The sequence below is a fragment of the Dipodomys ordii genome, unplaced genomic scaffold (assembly GCF_000151885.1).
Source record: "Dipodomys ordii isolate 6190 unplaced genomic scaffold, Dord_2.0 Scaffold97, whole genome shotgun sequence".
In the NCBI taxonomy this organism is placed as follows: Eukaryota; Metazoa; Chordata; class Mammalia; order Rodentia; family Heteromyidae; genus Dipodomys; species Dipodomys ordii.
In genome coordinates, this window is record NW_012267313.1 from 4,801,118 (window position 1) to 4,821,497 (window position 20,380).

Below are 20,380 nucleotides of genomic sequence, written 5' to 3' on the forward strand. Positions count from 1 at the left end.
AGCCCATCCTGTGTAGCTTACTATCCCACTTTTCTCTCATCTCACCTTCAATTCTCAACGGAACTGTGCGTTTTCCTCAGGTAGGCCTTCCTTGCTAGATGATCCTTTCTAAGCAGTGTGCCTCCTCTATATTGTCGACTCTCAGAAAACGACTGCCTCCCCACTCTCAAAGACTGTTTTGATTGTTATATCTTTTAAATGACTGATTTGCTTCCTAGTCTCCGAGGAGTCTCACTGTTTTAAATAGCTGTTCTAGGCTGCTTTTAAATTTTCACATTTGGTCTTTTAGATACCACATTCATTTGTTCTTTCTGTAATCACAAATGAATTTAATTTCCCAAACTTTAAAATATATCCAAACTATTCTAGTTTAACTTATAAAATCTAAACAGAAAAAAGGTAACATTATACATGTTAACAAGTGAAAAAGAATAATTATGAAGAATGAAGTAAATAAAGCTCTGTACCAGGTTACAGACTCTGTACTTATGGGATTAAAAAAAAAAAAAAAGGAGAGGGGCTGGGAAGGTGGCTCAGTGGTAGAGCGAATGCCTTGCATGCATGAGGCCCTGGGTTCTATTCCTCAGCACCACATAAGCAAAAAGAAAAAAGCCGGAAGTGGCGCTGTGGCTCAAGTGGTAGAGCGCTAGCCTTGAGCTGAAGAGCTGAGGGACAGCGCCCAGGCCCAGAGTTCAGGCCCACAACTGGACACTACCCCCCCCCAAAAAAAGGAGAATATAAACCCTAACCAGAGTTCACTGGTGTCTAATCATGTCTTGGCATGCAAAGCTTCTTATTTTTTTTACAATAACAATAATCCTTTTGATGACTTGCCCATCTGATGAATTACAGTGTCCAGAACACAAAGAGAAAAATAATGGATTACTGTGCCATGTTTGTTGCTTTTCTTTGTTAAAAAAAAAATCATTGTTTTCAGATAAAGACTCCTAAAACCCTCTGTAGTAACTGCTCAAACAAGATGGTAGGTTTCCTTGAGTGCAGTTCATATACCCCAAGGAAAATGCACTGGTTTTGTGCTCTTTTTAAGCTCTGAAACTTGTAATGTAAGAGTTATAGAATGCACAGTTTAAAACAAAGGCTGAAAACATTATTCCAGAAAGAGCAATGATTTCTTTCAGGGCATTAAACAACAGTGACTGCCTTTATTCAGCCCTTGTATAAATTCTCTGTGCCAAGAAGCAAGGCTTGAGAAATATTCACATGGGTTGGCACATTTTTCAGATTTGGAAAATCTGAAATGGACATTAATAATAATTCATCAAATTTAAGTGGCAAGATCTGTAAATGTGGACATTTAAAGTACAATCATGATCTATCTTCTGTAGTTTGTACGGATTCATAAAACTACATGAAAAGTTCTCTAATCAAGATTTAATCATTATATATATCAAAATGTCCACCAACCAATCCAGAATATCTGTGTGTCCATTTAAATAAGTCAAAATTTCTTTCTAGCAAAAGCAGATCAAGGCAATAGGTGTCAACCCTTCACTAATGAGAGAGCTTTTATACCTCCTAGTAGATTTCTGGTTGTTTTAACTAATTATTTAAAATGTTAAGTTGTTCAAGTTCATATTTAAGAAATATATCAGATAATAATCAAAAGATGTTTTCATTTATGAAGTAACATATACATTTGAAATTTAACATCACTACTACATATAGCCAAAAATGCTAGCATTCTTCTCATAGAAAATTAACCATCATACAAAAATAAACATGAAATCTTTCATAAGGCATTCTAAAAGAAAGTTCACCTATTATGAATCCTAAATTCATCAGATAAAATGAAGAAAAGCAACACCAATTAATGTCCATGTATACTTTGGATAAAACTACGAATATGCAGCTGATTAGAATTTCAATAGAAAAGTTCACATTTACAGATATCGCCTCTTAACAAATGAACATATTATATTTCCTTTGTTTTTGTTAAGATATTAAATTACAATATTAATTCCTTGAAGCTGGGAATGGCCATTTTGTCATCTTCAGTTTGTAACTTATGGTTTTGATACTCATTCACATTTCAACATCATTATATTTGAAGCCAAACCTAGGTCAGCTTTTCTTTTCTTTTCTTTTTCTTTTTTTTTTTTTGTGGGGTCTGAACTCTGGGCCTGGGTGCTGTCCCTCAGCTCTTCAGCTCAAGGCTAGCGCTCTACCACTTGAGCTAGGAGGTATAAAAGCTCTCTTACTATGCAATGTTTGGTGAGTATTAGACAGAAGCAAACCTCAAAATCTGACAGGATTCAAGGCTCATATTCCCATATGCAAAAGTGCTCTTGAATAAGCTTACGTTATTAAACTACATAAATCTATCATAATTAACTATAATCAATAAAAAGCATGTTCACATTCAACATGCCAGGAACAAGAACTCCTGAACAATATTTGTGTGTCTTGACAACAGAAAGAAATGTATGTTCAGAGTAACAGCTTCAAAACACAACATTATTTCATTCTGAGTACAGATTTGTGACATGGAAGAAAAAATGGGCAGCCCTTATAGGACATTTCACAGTCTTATTAAATAGATTATCATTTTCTGACCAAACTGACTATAGAAAGATGAATGGAATCCAAAATTACGGTAAACATATTTACCTCCATCTAGACTCCTGGAGACTCTTTTACTAGAGGTGCGGTCAAAGTGTGGTGCAGGTCTGTCTATGAGGGTGCTTGCTTGACGAGTCTGTGCTTGTGTGCGGCCACTGTAGCGGAATTTAGATCCCAAGGTCAGGAACTTAGCCTTTGGTGGCTGCTCTGGAGACACAAGCCTAGCAGAGAAAAGAAAAGAGAGCAAAACTAGGACTTTATTTTCCTAATGAAAAAAATATTTATAAACTATTTTATATCTGTAGTTTTATGACAGTGACAAATAGGTATTTGTGCATCCCAGAATGTTTTTCTCAACCTGAGCAAAAGAGCAGCTGTTCTCTATGTGTATCAGGGTTATTTATTTGTATTGGCTTAAATCATTTATACAAACACATATGTCTGAATTCTTGCTTCTAGCTAAAAATCATGTAAAAATCCATTACCGTTAGCAATTCTTAATATTTATGCCTCTCTCTGCTGGGGGGAAAAAAAACACCTTAACTCAAGAATCTGTTCTATCAACTGATTCTTTCCCACAAAGAAGAGAACTTAAGCAGGAGATCTTTAGAGATAACTAATCGGTTTCTTGCCAGCATAATTCTACTGTGTAAGCTCTGGGTTCACAATGAATGAATTCAAACTTCCTTCATGTCAAACTCTTCCAGATTTATACAAAAACATGTTTGTGCTAAACAAGCCAGTCTTTCTGGATACAGATTAAACTATCTTGCTTTCATAATTTGATCAAGAATCAATAAAATGTCTTCAGAAAAAGATCATCTCTGAGTTGTTAAATAATTCATTAAATTTTAACTGACAATTCAAGAATGTGGAAAACTCTGACACTTTTACTATGATTTTCCAAGGAAGTGACACTCACTAGACACTATATTGAAAATGAACTATACAATTTGTAGGGGACAAAGGTCAGGAGGGAAAAAAATTAGGAGAAAATGAGGGAAGAGGTGACACACTGTCAAAAAGAGAAATGTACTCATTATCTGACTTATATAACTGTAACCCCTCTGTATATATATATATTTTTTATTTTTTTGTCCGTCATGGGGCTTGAACGCTGGGCTAGGTGCTATCCATCAGCTCTTCAGCTCAAGGCCAGCACTCTACCACTTGAGCCACAGCACCACTTCCTGTTTTCTGGTGATTTATTGGAGATAAGTGTCTCAGGAGCTTTCCTGCCTGGGCTAGCTTTGAACCGTGATCCTCATATCTCAGCCTCCTGAGTAGCTAGGATTACGGGGGTGAGCCACCAGAGCCCGGCAAAATTACTATGTTTAAAGTCATTTGTTGTATCAAGAATTTCTAGATCCTATTTTAGAAATATGCTTAATCAACAAACAGCAGATTCTAGTCATAGTGAAGCTACATGTAGTAAATATGAAAGGGAGTCCTCAACCAACTCAGGAGTCAAAAAGTATTCAAAAAGGGCAACACTGACCAGGATGCACTGAATTCATAAACTGTTTTGTTGTATGGCAAATCTTTTACACATTATTTAAATTTTAAAAACATATTCACCCAGATAAACAGAATGCTAAAATTAAACTGATTTTAAAAAAGAAACTGAAATAAAAAAGCAGAAGTATTTCATATAACTTCTGTTTTCTGTGAGGAGATTTTTAAAGGAAATAGAGATCGAATTGCCAATTAAGTATAGTCTCAAATTATACTTGGATAAAGGTACATACGCTAAAATTAGGATGCCAGATAGTATAAGGATCCTTATATAGATCATATTAGGATCCTTAGTGACATTTCACATTCTCTTTTCTCTAACACTTGAGGAAAAGACACAGAGGTTAAAAGTTAACCTATTCATGATCCTCAAATGTCATGAGTAACACAGGCAGAATGAGAAATGTATTTGTCTTTCACTATCTCCTCATGGAGTGAACACTGCCATTTCCCTGTCTATTAATGTAGGCATCTAAGCAAGCCTTATAAGAAAGAAGCAATTAAAACAGAAACATCTCTGGGAAGCTCATCCATAGAGCATTTGAGGAATACTCATTTGCTTTGAAAAGCAGGTTAGCCAAATCACATTCATCTTTGCTGTCTGTTCATGAAGTATACTCTGTAGTTAAATGATCACTAGAGGAAAAAAGATAAATGTTTACTTCAGAGAAGAAACATGAACTAATAATAAAAAAAAATTCCAAAACAAAATTTAAAAGCAGAAATAGGATGGCTGTTCTTTGGAATTATGAAAAATAAATCAATATTTATATAAAGGATTATATCTTCTGAAGCTGTAATATTCTCCTTTTATAAAATGAATTTTAAAGAGTTCTCCTGCTTTAGAAAACAATCTTAAAGAAAATCAAGAAAACTTCTATTACTGTTTTCCAAACTAGAATTTTAATTATAGGCTTATTTGATGTCATTTCTTTTGGATCTGTACTAGGTTCTATGCATACTGTGTGGTTAATAAACAAAAAGGAAGACCTTGTTGTCTAATGTTACTTTAACTGTATGAGTACACCTGAACTAAAATATCAGGAGAGTCTAAAACATGTCCATATACCCTCCTCCAGAATTTTCTTTGGGGCGGAGCAAGAGAGACGGTTTCATTACATTGCTTAGGCTGGTCTCACATGCATAAATGCTCAAGTGACCCTCCCAAATAGCTAAAACTGAAATCACACACCACATACTCTAATACTCAGTGTTTTGTTTCCCTCTATCATATAGTCTCAGTGCTGTGCTCTCTTATGTCAGCAATTTAGAGGAGAAAAGTTGAGCCACCAGCCCTATGATTTCTGACATCACAAGAACTTCTAGTTTTAATTTAATAAAGCATGAAGCAAGTAATAATGTAGTCATTTTGTAAAATAAAATTGCTGATTTATGTTGTTTCCCCCACAACTCTGAAGGTAATTTCTCATTTATATCAGCTGGAATATTTAAGAAAAAATTCATATATCCATATTTACTTCTTGGCTTTTTTTGACGAAGGTAATGATTATGTAATTTGGTAGCCATTTAAGCTCATATAAGAATGATTACCCACTAAATGCTGTTTATGGGAGATATAAACTGAAGGAAAATATTTTCAAGCCAACTATATAGACTACGCAAAAAAAGGAAAGTCATAAAGTAGATATATTTTTGCTCTATTTATTTCAAATTGGGATAGTCTCTTATCTAACTGACACTTAAGAGCACAAATACAAAGGACTAGTTTATAGATTATTTTACATGACAATCAGAGGCTGCAAGTTAAATAGAAAGAAATATCCAAAGAGATATCAAAAAGGACTGAATAAACATCAGCTTTCTCTAAAAGAATTTTTTGTTATTTAAGTCAGAAGTAATATAAATAAAATGTTTTAAGGAAATGCTGGCCAACCCATAAAATATTACATTAAACTATTACATTATCACATCAAGAACCCTTCATTATTTCCTTACTGAATCACTTTTACTTTCACATCCATCTGGCAATGAAGACCCTATAGTCATAAGAGTAACATCAAAACCACTACAAGGCCATTGATCATTTCACTTTTGATAAGACAAAACCTATGAAGAGAGTACTAACTTTTTCAGGTATTAAAGGCCTTGAGCAAGATAATCTAAGTAATCATGTATCAAAAAGGAATTTAACTTTCACATATACTGCTGCTTAAGTAGTTATGTTAACATTTCAATTTTATACAATCCTACCATAATAAATTATGTATCATTGTTGGCTATGGAAAATAAAGACCATTTTAAGAGAAACTTACATATAAATTACTAAATTGGGGGCTGGGAATGTGGCTAAGTGGTAGAGTGCTTGCCTAGCATGCATGCAGCCCGGAGTTCCATTCCTTAGTACCACATAAACAGTAAAAGCCAGAGTAGTGCTGTGGCTCAAGAGGTAGAACGCTAGCCTTGAGCACAGAGAGGCTCTAGAACAGTGCTCAGGCCGAGTTCAAGCTCCAAGACTAGCAAAAAAAAATTACTAAAGTGAATCATAACTAGTGCACAGGTTCCCCATAGCTTTCTATGATACAGCTGATAACATTAATACCTAGAATTACTATGGTTCTATCAGGCCAAGTTTAAGTCACAGTTTAATATACACCTAGAAAAACCTCATGTTTCTCTCTCGTTCACTACCTAAAAAAGCAGGTGGAAAAGACATACTCACTGAAGTAATAACTGGGCAGTACAGCATTGCAGGCACTCTGAAGAAGGTTTTAAGAGTGTCATATTACCTGGGTTTGAATTTCTTCTCCACTGGTTACAATCTACCATGTTTCTTAACTTCTTCATTCTTCTATTTCTCCATATGAAAAGTGTAGATAATAGCAATCTTCTCATTAAATTATATTATAAAGAAAAATTAAAAGAAATCCCTGTACATCTCTTTGAATGATGGCAGCCTCCAGCAAATGACCAAGCAAAGAAATAGCTTCATTATTACATTCTTGTTCCACTAATATAAAGCTAGATGATTGATTATCAATGAATACAAAGATCTGTTTGTTTTTTAATAGGTACAATCTTCAAGTCTGGTAAAATTTTCTAAAGAAATCATTTGGACCTTTTGTGAAAAACTGAAACAAAGGCATCCACTGATCTAACTTCATTCTGGTTTTTTTGCTTTCCCTACTGTTTTATATAGCTTTAGAATCATTACATGTTATATAAAGTTTACCAAAAAAATTGATAACTACTACCACAAAAGTTGACAGGAGCAAATGGAGTCTGAGGTTATTAGTAAAAAGCATGTAGGGCCCAATGTAGCACATCTCAGAAACTGCCTAGAAGCGTAAGAAGACAGATGGCAGAGAAAGGCCCATGGGCATATGAGTTCCAAGCCAGGTTCCCACCTCTGCTTGAGTACCCGGTTGTGATTCTCCTTCACAGGCACCTACTTTCAGGTAGCAGCTTCCTTCACTGGGGTAATAGACAAAAGAGATCATACAGTATAGAAAGTAATGAATCCTCAGAGGAGCAGACAGGGTGAGTAACTTAATGATAATTACACAGCTAATATGAATCATTAGAACCAGTCCGGAACAGAAGTCTTAAAAATAAGCTTGATATAAAGCTCTTCAACTACAGTGACATAAAATGAAAGAAATGATGGCAATCAAACTATTGTTGAAAAATATACTCTTTAAGAAAAGTATGAAAGAAGAAAAGACAGAAGCAAAAGGTGACTAACTTAGGGCTCAATGGAGATGATCTGGGCATTGAAAAATAAAAAAAAGCAGCCTGGTGCCAGTGACTCACGCCTGTAATCTGAGCTACTCAGGAGGCTGAGATCTGAGGATTGCAGTTCAAAGCCAGCGGGGGCAGGAAAGTACATGAGACACATTTCCAATTCACCACCAGAAAACTGGAAGTGGCACTGTAGCTCAAGTGGTAGAGCACTTGCCTTGAGCTGAAGAACTCAGGGACAGTGCCCAGGCCCAGAGTTCAAGTCCCACAACTGATTAAAAAAAAAAAAAAGCAAAACACAGAAAGCAAAGGCATCTACTAGAAAATACACAATTTGTCAAGCAGGGTCCTTTTGAGTGGCACAAAATGAAGAATTAAGGAAAAAAAGTATCCCTTCCTTAAGACAGGGAAATGAGTAAAGAGAACAATGGCAAGGGAAGTGATACTAAATTAAACACAAAAAGGGAAGAGAAGGTGCATCAACTGTAGACTACTCTTGACCCGCAGCTTGTCTTTAGAATGCGTTGCGCGATGGAAGAGCACTTGAGGAAAGGAAGTAGACGGGGGATTCAAAAAGAGGGCAAAGGAAGTGAAAAGACTGCTTGCTTGGCTACATGCATTAAGGATCTTGCTAATGCTGGAAATTATTTATCTGGAATTTCACTGATGCACAGAGTTGTTCAATGTTTCTGTTATAAAGAAGAAGTATCACTATGGAGTACTGATTAAAGTAGCACTTGACAGCAGAGTATGTAAGGCCTGAGGTCAGAACATAGGAGTAATACAATATCAAAAGACTGGGAAAGTTGGTGTTCAAAGACGGTAGAGACTTGAGGAGGTTCAAACACTTTTATAAAGCTGCCTAACAAGATCACAAGTCTCAAATTGGTTTGAGAAAGAAACTGAGTCAAGAGGAATTAAGAATAGTTATAGCTAAGATGAATGATGGTAGCAGGTATGGAAACTGCAGAAACTGATTATAGCTCAGTCTCAACAACAGAACACTTGGAGTGGACTACAAGTTAACAGATAAGATATGGAACCAAGGAGTACCAAGAACCCTAAGGCAAGGGGTTAAGGCATCTACCATACTGGCCTCTACCACCTCTTAATTCATAGACGGAACCAAGAGCAATTCCAAGATTCCATGTTACCTGTAGAAAGTATGATGCTCCACACACACTTTCCATAGCCTTTTCGCTGCCCGATGGTTTGGTAGTTTGAATCCAATGGTGCTCTCAAATTGTTCCAGCTGGAATAAATCATAAAATAATCAGCATATATCCTTAAGCACTGATTAGAGATTATTGATAAACATTCATTCATTTGTTTATGGAAGAAGTAATTATACAGGAAAGTGTTAGTGTAATCTAGTCAGACAAAACCAATTTTTCCAGCCAGGCGCCAGTGGCTCATACCTATAATCCTAGCTACTTAGGAGGCTGAAATCTGAGGATCGTGTTTCAAAGCCAGCCCAGGCAGGAAAGTCCGTGAGACTCTCATCTCCAATAAACCATTAGAAAACCGTAAGTGGAGCTGTAGCTCAAGCGGTAGAGTGCTTGCCTTGAGCTAAAGAGCACAGGGACAGTGCCCAAGCCCAGAGTTCAAGCCCCACGGAAAAAAAAAAAAATTTCCATAGGTTTAATATGAAAGTATTACCTATTCATATAGAGAGTATTCTTTACTTCCCACCAAAATGCATTACATCACCTTTCTATTGTTTACCATCACTTAGCAGAATTATCAAGAATCCCACATTCCATGTCATAACATGCACAATACTTATGAAAAAAGTGAAAAGTGAAGAGTGAAAAAAGAATTCATTAAACTCTCCTGTCAGTAAAGGAGAATACTGACAACTGATTAGGTATGCCAAGGACATTTCTCACCTCTGCAGGCCTAACTTTAATGTAGAAGTTACTGCGCTTATAGGAAATTTTCAGGATTTTTGGCCAAGCAAAACGATTGATTCTCAGTCTGTCTTTGTAAATGAGGAGGCCATTAGCACAAACGCCCAGCTTGATGTCCACACCTTCCGAGTCCTGCCAGGCAAAGCACATTTGGCCACAGTTAGAACTAGGAAGGTCACACAGATTAGAGAGCCCCACAAACAATGGTTAAGAGTGCGTTAACATGCCTGTACTTAAATTTTAGTGACAGTATAACGTTAATGCCAATAATAGAAGACACATACATCCTAATATATTCGTCTTCAAGAATAGAGTTGGATTTGCCAAAATTTTGCAACATGACTACAGGAAAAACTATTCCTAAAAAGGCATGATTCATAGGTTTTCAAACTCTGTTGAGAGCTAACAAAGAAGAAAGGAAGCAATTAGATTTAGATTTCTTGAAGAGATAAAAAATTGAATGTTTTTCTGGAGACTACTTCACTACTCAAGAGGTAGTCTTCTGGCATTCCCTAAGGTACATTCAGACATTTTACCTTAAGGAAATATATTTTAAGATCAATTATGTTATCTGACAGCTACTAAAATTATCCCTACATTTTATACCATATCAATTCATCACAGAAAATTTCTCTTCTATGCTGATAGTGCTAAAATTTCTGAATTCTTTCAAGCAATTTTTCAGTCACTTAAGTGCTGACATCTAGTTCTCACTAAGCATTCTGTTGGCTGGCATATTTCAAAGGATTCTAGACCATTTTTTAAGTTACTAAGTTTTTTCTCCAGAACCTTAACTTAAAATATATGACAAGCTAGAACAATCACAAGTCTGAAAGATTTTTTACACCAAAGAAATTTACACAAAAGCATGAAAAACTATCTCCTCTTATTTCAGATAGTGCTTAAGACTTAAAATATACAATATTCAAAATACAAAAATAAATGTTTATCTTTGAACAGAGAGGTGATCTCTTTCATAATAAGTGAAATTGAAAAATAAAATTTGGAGGTATTCACATTTTCAGAATTCATCAACATGAAACAATTTCTTAGAAAAAGATTAAGACAAGTACCATATTTAGTCTAAGTCCTAATTCAATTTTTATAGACTGGGTCTTAATTTGACTGACTTATTAGTAAGAATGATTTCATACAAATTATGTTAGTTTTTTAAAACAGCAGTACAAAACCAGGCAATTGATAGCAATTTCTTTCTTTGCTGTAATATTTGAATAACTCATATACAAGTACACAAAATTACCTTAGACCAACTTGAGCAGGTTAAAAAAAAAGAAGAAGAAATCTATCCTATCGAACTTTAGTACTCATGTCCTGGCAGCTCCAGATCTCTCTAGGAACAGCAGGGAAAGCTAGAATGAATCATGCATAGGTGCCTAAGAAACTTGGCATTAGAATGGAAAGAATGTGTTTGCCAAAAACATCTCTGCACATGGCCAGAAAGGGATGGCAAGAGATGGCCCAAGACACCAAGTTCTCACTGCAAGTGAGAACAGAAACCTCATTTGAAACACTGAACAAAGCCACCCATCGCCTGAAACTATCTTTACACAGAACAAGGAACTTGTTTTGCCTGACTTAAAAATGAACATCAGGCCGGGCGCTGGTGGCTTAAGCCTGTAATCCTAGCTACTCGGGAGGCTGAGATCTGAGGGTCATGGTTCAAAGCCAGCTCATTCAGGAAAGTTCATGAGACTCTTATCTCTAATTAACCACCAGAAAACGGAAAGTGGTGCTATGGCTCAAGTGATAGAATGCTAGCATTGAGCTGAAGAGCTGAGGGACAGCGCCCAGGCCCAGAGTTCAAGCCCCATGACCAACCAAAAAAAAAAAAAAATCAATCATAAAGTAAACTGGTTTATTTTTGGTTGTTCCACATAAGTGCTTTAGAGTTATCAGTATTTGTGGTAACAGAAATTACAGATAAAAGGTATTTAAAAGAAAAAAAAAGCATCCCTTAATCTAGCCTGAGTTCAAATAGTCAGGGAAATGACCTCATGCACCTTCCCTCAGTCTTCCTTTTCACCATCCTTCAAGGAAGCTGCCTAGTGAGGATGCCAACACACGCACTGCTTCCCAGTGCTTTTCTTGATGAAAGCACAAAACTAGCTGGGCAAGATGGTACATATTTATAATCCCAGTATTTGGGAGGCAGAGGAGTAAGAATCAAATTATCGAAGGCCAGCCTGGACTACAAAGTAAAAATTGATCTGAAAAAAATAAGCATTCAAACACACAGACACAAAAATAAAACAAACTATATAAAGTTATTTTAAATTGCTATACATATTCTGTTTTGTAAGCCACAAATATGTTTCTTATCAAATGAGTTTAACATGATAAATAGAAAGAATATTCTGCTCTTAACTTCACAGTAAGAACTGACATCTTATAATGGAGCCTCAATTTTTTTTGTTTTCTTGTAAACCAGAAAATAATAACAAAAAAGAACTATAAAACTTTGTAGTATGAGATGTACAAGAAGCTATGTCAAAAAACAAACTTTAGGGCTGGGAAGGTGGCTCAGTGGTAGAGTGTTTGCCTTGCATGCATGAGGCCCTGGGTTCGATTCCTCAGCACCACATAAGCAAAAACAAAAAAGCTGGAAGTGGCACTGTGGTTCAAGCGATAGCGTGCTAGCCTTGAGCTGAAGAGCTGAGGGACAGCACCCAGGCCCAGAGTTCAGGCCCCACGACTGGACCCCCCCCCAAAAAAAGAAAAGAAAAACAAAAAATGAAAAACAAACTTTACAATTTAGGCGGGGGGGGGGGCCGGGGGGAGGGCGGCGGGGGCGGGGGAGAGGGGCTGTAGCTGAGGAAGTGGTAGGGAAGGGATGGTAGGGGAGAAACAAAGGAGGAGGCCAACAATGCTGGATAAGAAATGTACTCATTACCTTGCTCATGTAACTGTAACCCCTCTGTATAGTATTTTCACAATAAAAAAACTTAATTTAAAAAAACACATAACTGTAGTACTGACATCTAAAAATTAGTTCCTAACTAATGACTCACAAAAGTAGGGAGAGGAAAGAACAAGGTCTTGGGGTATAACTCAAGCAGTAGAGCACTTCCTTAGCAAGTTTTAGGCCCCCAAATCCAATCCTCAGCACCCCTACCTCCCCGAAAAATTACACACAGCAGTATTAACAGGTCTTAAAGAAGCAGAGACAGGCTGGGTGTGGAGTCTCTGTTCACAGACCTATTGCTCTCCTTACTGTTTGCCTTGTGGCTACATCCTTACTGTTTGCCTTGTGTGCTTACATAATAGAAAATGAGCTGAAAAATACTCAAGGGTTAGGAAGATCAACTGGACCTTCTAGGAGGATTAATCATATTGAGGTTATCCTTGTCACTGTTTTAGGTAGTTATAAAACATATTCAAATGTTAAAACAAGATGGTATGTCAAAGTATTTTCAAAGATTAAAGTTGTATTATAATCTAGGTTAGATGTCACTGGTGTGTCTACATACAGACTAGTTTCTGACCTTGGAATAAAAATATGCAAGTAAAATTGCAAGTTAAAAAGAAATCTAACAAAAATAATAACTTGTAATATGGCCTTATTTTATAGAGGCATCATCATTCAACTCTCAGTTTTTTGTTGCTCTTTTTTTTTTAGGAAAGCAAGAGCTTTCCTATCTGTAATCCAAACTACTTGGAAGGCTAAAATAGGGAGGATCACCATTAGAGGTCAGACTAGGCAAAAGGTACACAATATCTCCCAACCAATAAAAAACTGGCATGGTAGCAATATGAGAAGTAAATAGGAGGATCATGATCCACACCAAATAAACACAGGACCTTTTTCTGAAATAACAAAAGACAAAGGGGTAAAATAAGTTGACAGAGTGTTTTATAAGAACCTACAAAAGGGTAATAATTTTAAAAGACTAGGAAAGGAAGAAAAAAGAGAGAGGAACAAATGGTCCCTCCCTACATCTAACATCATAGTAATAATTGTTACTGAAGAAATATTACAGAGATCATCAAGCCAAGGCAAATGGCTTGTTTCCCAAAGTAAAATAAGCTACTGAAACTGGAGCCTTCCTGAAATGGCACTCAATATATTGGAATGATGCTAGTTTCCATTACACTGACAATACCTTGGCATGATGTAGGTCAACACCATACATGGAAAGCCTCTTTGCATTTTCTAAGAACTGAGAATCAGCTTGTGCTGGAGATAAGCCCCTGAAAATGAATAAACAAACAAAAAGCAGAATTATCTTATGGGTAGATGCAAAGCAAATATACTCAGAATGGAAAGAGGGTCAGGTGGACTCTTACTTTGGAATACACACAGTAACCAGGTTAAGTCTGCAGAAAAGCAGACAATAGGCAAGAACATTCAACTTTCCAACTCAAGATCTTTTCATCTTAACCTGTCCATTGCAAGGAGGCAGACCTCAACCATTATCCTTATCTGAAAATGCTGCTTTGTCTTATTTCCAGTAGAGTACAGCATAGTAGAAAGTTAACTGAGAATTTAAAAAGTGATTGAAGCTTCTAGAAAAAAATTAAAAAGTGAGTTCAAGTTTCTAGATAAAATCTATGTAAGGAAGATATCCCATTACTCAATCACACTAATCAAGGAATTTCAGTACCTGACATTTCAAATTAAAATTATATAGTAACAGTACAAAGTAAAATTTAAATGAATAATAAAATACTACAATTAATAATAATAAAATATTATCATTTTTAATTTAAGTCAATGTATTTATTCCATTTAACAACTGAATTTCTGAAAGTTCCTTTCAAATCATTTGCCATATTTTAGAATACTGGTCTTGCAATATAAAACTATAATTTTGGGGCTGGGAAGGTGGCTCAGTGGTAGAGCACTTGCCTTGCATGCCTGAGGCCCTGGGTTCAATTCCTCAGCACCACATAAGCAAAAAGAAAAAAGCCGGAGGTGGCGCTGTAGCTCAAGTGGTAGAGTGCTAGCCTTGAGCTGAAGAGCTGAGGGACAGCGCCCAGGCCCAGAGTTCAGGCCCCACGACTGGACCCCCCAAAAAAACAACTATAATTTTGTGGCTAATTATATAACCTTGTATTAAACATCAATTTTTGTAGATATAAAAATGGAAGTGTACATAGTACTAAAGTAATCTGAGTAATCATTATTAAACCAAAGGTTCAGCTTCTATAGATAGAACCACTTAAACATTTCAGTTATTATTCCTATATCCATGACTACCTACATTTCCAGTGCAAATCTATATGCCTTAACATCTTCCTGGCTTTCTTATCAACTACAATAATAAAACCAAAAGATGGAAAAAATATGAAGCAAATTCCAAATAGGTAAGTAGGTGTGTGTGTTTACTGTGTATGTGTTTATGGATGGCACTGGGGATATAAGAACATATTATATAGAAAAATTTTTTTCAAAATATGAAGGCATTTGGTTTCAAGAATACAGCTTCTTATATTACAGACGTAAAAGAATTGAAAGGGTACATAAAGGGCTGAGCGAGTCTTGATCAGTACTAAGTGAGGCACCAAAATGAAAAACTGCATGATCCCTCAAACTGCCACATCACCAATCAAGTGTTCCAATCATTGAACTGTGTGATGCCAGCCTCGCCAGCCATCAAGTCAGCACACCTGTGGGTTTTATGCAGCTCAGCCACTTTCTCTTCCAACTCCTTAGTCTGATTGGAGGCAAACTGGAAATCACTGAGGTCAATATTGCCATGCTCTTCTGAGTCATAGTCTCCAAGTTCAGCCTGCAGTGTGTAGGATCCCAAAAGAGCATGAGTCACAAAGGAACAAGGCAGGCGGCCAGAGGCAATGTCCTGCCGAAGCTGAAGGCACAAGAAGTATCTGTGAGAAGTAGAGAAAGAAAAAGGTTGATGAGAACAATTAATATCCTAGCACTCATGATTCCTTAAATTCTAACATTCCTTTGAAAACAAATATACCTTATTGACATACTTTGTATCTATAGCCATACAGTCTTCTCTAGTAAGAAAGCTCATCTTTCTCCTTGGATTTGTGGCTTACTTATAATTGAAACTAAGTCCAGAACGCCAACTGAATCAACAGAAATTCTGAAGTGCTATTCTGGCAATATTTAAGTCTACAGCTGATACTATAGCATAAAATACATGGTATGGTACCAGGGAATCAATACCTGATAGTTATAACAACAATATCTATTTCTCAGTCCATGATCAAGTGTACTATTATAACTATCATAAATGAATGGTTGCTTCCCACTAAATTAACATGCAAAATAATGAGATTTGTGTTGTATGGGAGTTTGTTTTTTCAGCCCCATCACAAAATTTTTTTTGATATTTTAAAATCTGATTCTAATATCAAATATCACCATTTGCTAAGGTCTCCACCAACCTCCCTAAAATAAAATGGCAGCATCCTGATTTTTAAGGTGTTTTATAAAATCTATTATGCCTCCTGGCAACAGAACATCTTCTTCCTGTGGAAATATTTGCATAGCCTGGATTTTGAGGGCTCCCTGTTCTTCCTTGATCACTACCAATGGAATCAAGTGGCCTCTGATGCGAGCCTCATTGCTTGTGACTCAGAGAAATACCACCACAACATTATAGTTCAATTTAGTTCTATTCTACTTTACTACTAAGTCTATCAGCAGACTCTTTTTATCATCTCATAGTTTCACAGTAACCAAAGTACATGCCACAGTACTGAGAAGAACTCAGGTTTTTTTGAGAAAATAAAATTCTTCTCACTGGTACCACAATCTGGGTATTTCTCAAGCACTGTATTGCTTCCTTGACCTCTAGGAACAATGTGAACCCAATTACACTTATGTTAGAAAAGTAAATTTTAAACTGTAATGCCAGGGTATCTTCAAATTCCTTGATGAACAATAATGTTAGTTCTCCAACTCTTATGGCACTTTGAAACTTTGAAATGCTTTCTTTCTATTGTTTCTTTTTATATTGTTTTTATATTATTGTCTCTACATCTCACATTGGTCCTTTCCTGTTTCAAACCCTTACTCAAATCCTAAAAAACTTCGAACAAAAACTGACACGCACATTCTCAATTTCCCAGATCCATTCTTCAGACACCAGTGGCCTCTTCAAAAGTTTGCCCCATCTTCTAAATGTTCACTCAAGTCACAGTGGAAATCTCAGTCACTAAGGCTGCCAGTCCCAAGTATAGGCAGATGACTGGTCCCTTATACCACTGAGGCCTTTAAGTAATCATAACAACCTCTAATTCCTGGTACCACAGCAAAAGCCTGCTCAAGCCCTATTTATGGATGCAAAATAGTAGTTGTCACCATAGGATTAACTATCCTATTACCCCTCCAATAAGTAACTAACAGGAAGAATGGGAGTACAGAAAGGGCATTGGGCCACAAATCCCCATTCCATGCACAGTTCACACATTCCCTCAATGAAGGTATCTTCCACACGCCAACCTGTCCAGAGTTTATAAGCAGCTCTCTGTGCTGTTACAAAAGCTTCTGTTTACTATGTAAGACCTAAAGCTAATTCAATCAGAGGAGAATTAGTATATTAGTAGCAATTAATTTAAAGTACCATGGCACATTCCTATTCAGCAACAAGTGGCAAAGGAAGAAAAAACACAGGCATCTTATTTTTCCAACCCTGGAAAGAAATTTCCTTCAGTCTTAACTCACATGGATATTATACACTTCTTATATTGACTATATAACTTGGTGTATCGAAGTACCAAAGGCACAGGAACTAGAGACAAGCAGAGTCTTTCACTGAGACTCCCTTGTTTCCTAAAAGTACATACTCAACAGTCTTCCTTGGACATATGAATAACTTCTAAATACAGAAGTGCCATTTACACTTTTAACAAAGCTTTCAAGAAGTCCTATCACTTCCTTAGTCTACTAGAGTTAAAAGATCGAGGAACTTGATGATTCACAGTGCTCACTCAAAAGATACAGCTACTCAGGATCAGAAAAAGCTCTCTTGCTCCTAAACTGAATCCTCTATTTGCAGTTTCAACACATGACCTTATAGCCCACATGATCTCAGAGGAAATAAAAATAAAACAGCTACTCAATTTCCATGAGAAACTCTACCCAGTTAGTTTTATGAGTTATTGTTTTATTGTTTTTTGAGGCAGAACAGTAAATTAAAGGGAAAAATTCTACTAAGTAATAGACATTTAAATTTCATTTCACTTATTTACTTAATATGAGGTTAAATATAAATATTTATCAATTGTATATATAAGGCCAGTATACAACACACATTATATAATAAAAGCCATCTTAGCATTAGAATCTCAAACACTAAATACCAGTGCCTTTTGAAGGTACAGCAAAGTTGCCAGCAGTTTCATCTTTTTTTTTTTATTACTCAAAAAGAGAAACTAAAGAATAGTAAAATTTATGAAATTAGCAATACTTAATACTATTGGGGAGAACCTTATTTCTAAAGAAACTTATTTAAAAATAGCTTTGATTTTCAATCTTGACATCACCCAGAGAAATAAAAGAATAAAAAACATTAATTTCAAAATAAATATTTAAGATATTTACCTGGTGATATCTTCAGTAAGTTGAGAAGGATCAGGAGGATAAAATTTCACATTAAAAGTGAACAGCCAGGGAAGATCTATAATTATGAAACATCATGGTTATTTACAAAACAATGATTTATCCAAACAACTAATTATATTGATTGAACAACCACTTATCCCACTGTAAACCAGTTTGAGTTTTCTTAGAGGACATGATTATTACAATAACACAAAATTAAAACAAAAAATTAGTAACCACTATTAAATAGTAAGAGATGGGGCATGATGCTGCACACCTATATCCTCTGTACCCAGGACTTTGACCCAGGGCTACACAGTAACATCTATCTCAATAAATAAGTATCACTTTTGAAAAAAATAAATACTTAGTGGTATATGTCAATGAGTGTTTTGCTTAATAATGTATTACACACAAAAAGTTAATATATCTTCCATGTAATATTTGTATTTAAGATTTGCTTTGCCCAAACAATTTCCAGTATTCTTCACTCATTTAAAAAAAATTAGTCAGGCATGTTGATACATGACTGTTATCTCGGCATTTAGGAGAAGAAAAAAAGGATCTCAAGTTCAAGATTTAGTGTATTTAGCAAAATTCTGTCTCAACAAATCAGAAGCTGGGGATACTTCAGTGATACAGTAGATATAGTACTTACCTAGCATGTATAAGGCCCTGGGTTTAATTCTCAGCATGACCAAAAATAAATTAAAAATAAAATTTGGAGGAGTCCTATATTGTTGCAAGAAGGGAAATAATGACCAAGTGATCACAATAATTATTCAGGAAATGATTAATGGGTATTACAAGGATCTCAAGGAAAGGAGTATTTGGTAAAACTTCAAAATATTTAAAGAAAACAAAATCATTTCCCATGATTTATAGAATACAAATTGGTATACAACATATACTTTGCCAGTGACATTGAATATGTCAAGCACCCTATGCTAATACTGTTATTCATACACTAACTATTGATATATCATATTTTGGTTGGTTTAAAAGAAGAAAAAAAAGTCTAAGAAAGAGAGATCATTTTCCTAAAAGAACCTAAATAATTCTGCTAGCCTGAATTTAGAATTTTGCTAATAATATTTTTAATTAAAAACTTGTATGTGTGTGCATATGTGTATACACTCACATTTAAGTTTGCCTATACTATTTATGTTAGGCCTCATGAGATTATTAGTTTACACACTTGAAAATTTCTTCTATCTCATTTTCTCATTTGGTGTGTCCTCCTGTCCATCACCATTGGTACACTACCTTTTCTCCCACTCAAAAGTCAACAGATCCTTAGTGGGTGGCTACTATGTACATAACATACTTCCAGCAGAACTCTAGCTCAATACATTTGTGCTATACTAATAAAGGCAACCCTGCTCAACTCTAGAAACACATTTCAGTTTTGCTTTTTATCTTTAAGACATAATAATGGGATATGACCTTCCTAAAATGGAGAAATATGGTATTTCTTGGTCTATAATACATGCTGACTTCATTAACTATCTGTGCACAAGCATTCTGAGGTGACTGCTAATCCATAATCAAGCAAAGTCATCACAGGATTATCGTTTCTTAATGGACTCTTGTTTATTTCCTAGGTATTAACACTACCATATGCTTGCCTTGATATGGCTACAAACACGTTTCTAGTAGAACGTTTACATTTTAGAATATTATTTCCAAATCCCAATGGTATTTTGACAAAATTTTATGTACTTATGATATGTAATATGTGTGAAATATGTACTACATGTGAAATGGCTAAATTGAGTTAATTTACCTCACTTTTTTGTACTAAAAACCCTTAATTTGCAGTTTCAAGCTACACTTCTAATTCAGTTATATACTATGCCTAATTTTACCTAGCTATGTATAAACAAACTAGCTAGAGTCATTTATATACTAATCATATCTAATATGCATAGTTTTTTTAAGTATTTCAAGCCAACTACTTATCTTTGCTAATTGCTTTTGGCTTTAGGGTAACAAAAATCATAAACAGAAACTGAGGAAATAACATAGAAGAGTTCAAAGAAAAGTTCTTTCATATATCTTAACACAAGTAGAAAGAAGTCAACATAAGGACTAAAACTACATTTTCTACCTGTGCCTCCTTTCATGATGAACTCCA

General features: G+C 35.6%; 1 protein-coding gene across 7 annotated transcripts in view; it reads right to left on the bottom strand.

The window, feature by feature from the left end:
* Epb41l2 (erythrocyte membrane protein band 4.1-like 2) overlaps positions 1-20,380 on the bottom strand; it is a 166,888-nt gene that overhangs the window by 34,045 nt on the left and 112,463 nt on the right. For all 7 annotated transcript variants that reach the window (XM_013026845.1, XM_013026850.1, XM_013026849.1 and 4 more), the window contains exons 6-11: positions 18,244-18,319; positions 15,333-15,551; positions 13,826-13,913; positions 9,684-9,836; positions 8,949-9,046; positions 2,629-2,801 (exon numbers count right to left, since the gene is read on the bottom strand). In XM_013026845.1, the coding sequence (XP_012882299.1) occupies positions 2,629-2,801; positions 8,949-9,046; positions 9,684-9,836; positions 13,826-13,913; positions 15,333-15,551; positions 18,244-18,319 (807 nt within the window). The remainder of the gene's footprint in view (positions 1-2,628; positions 2,802-8,948; positions 9,047-9,683; positions 9,837-13,825; positions 13,914-15,332; positions 15,552-18,243; positions 18,320-20,380) is intronic.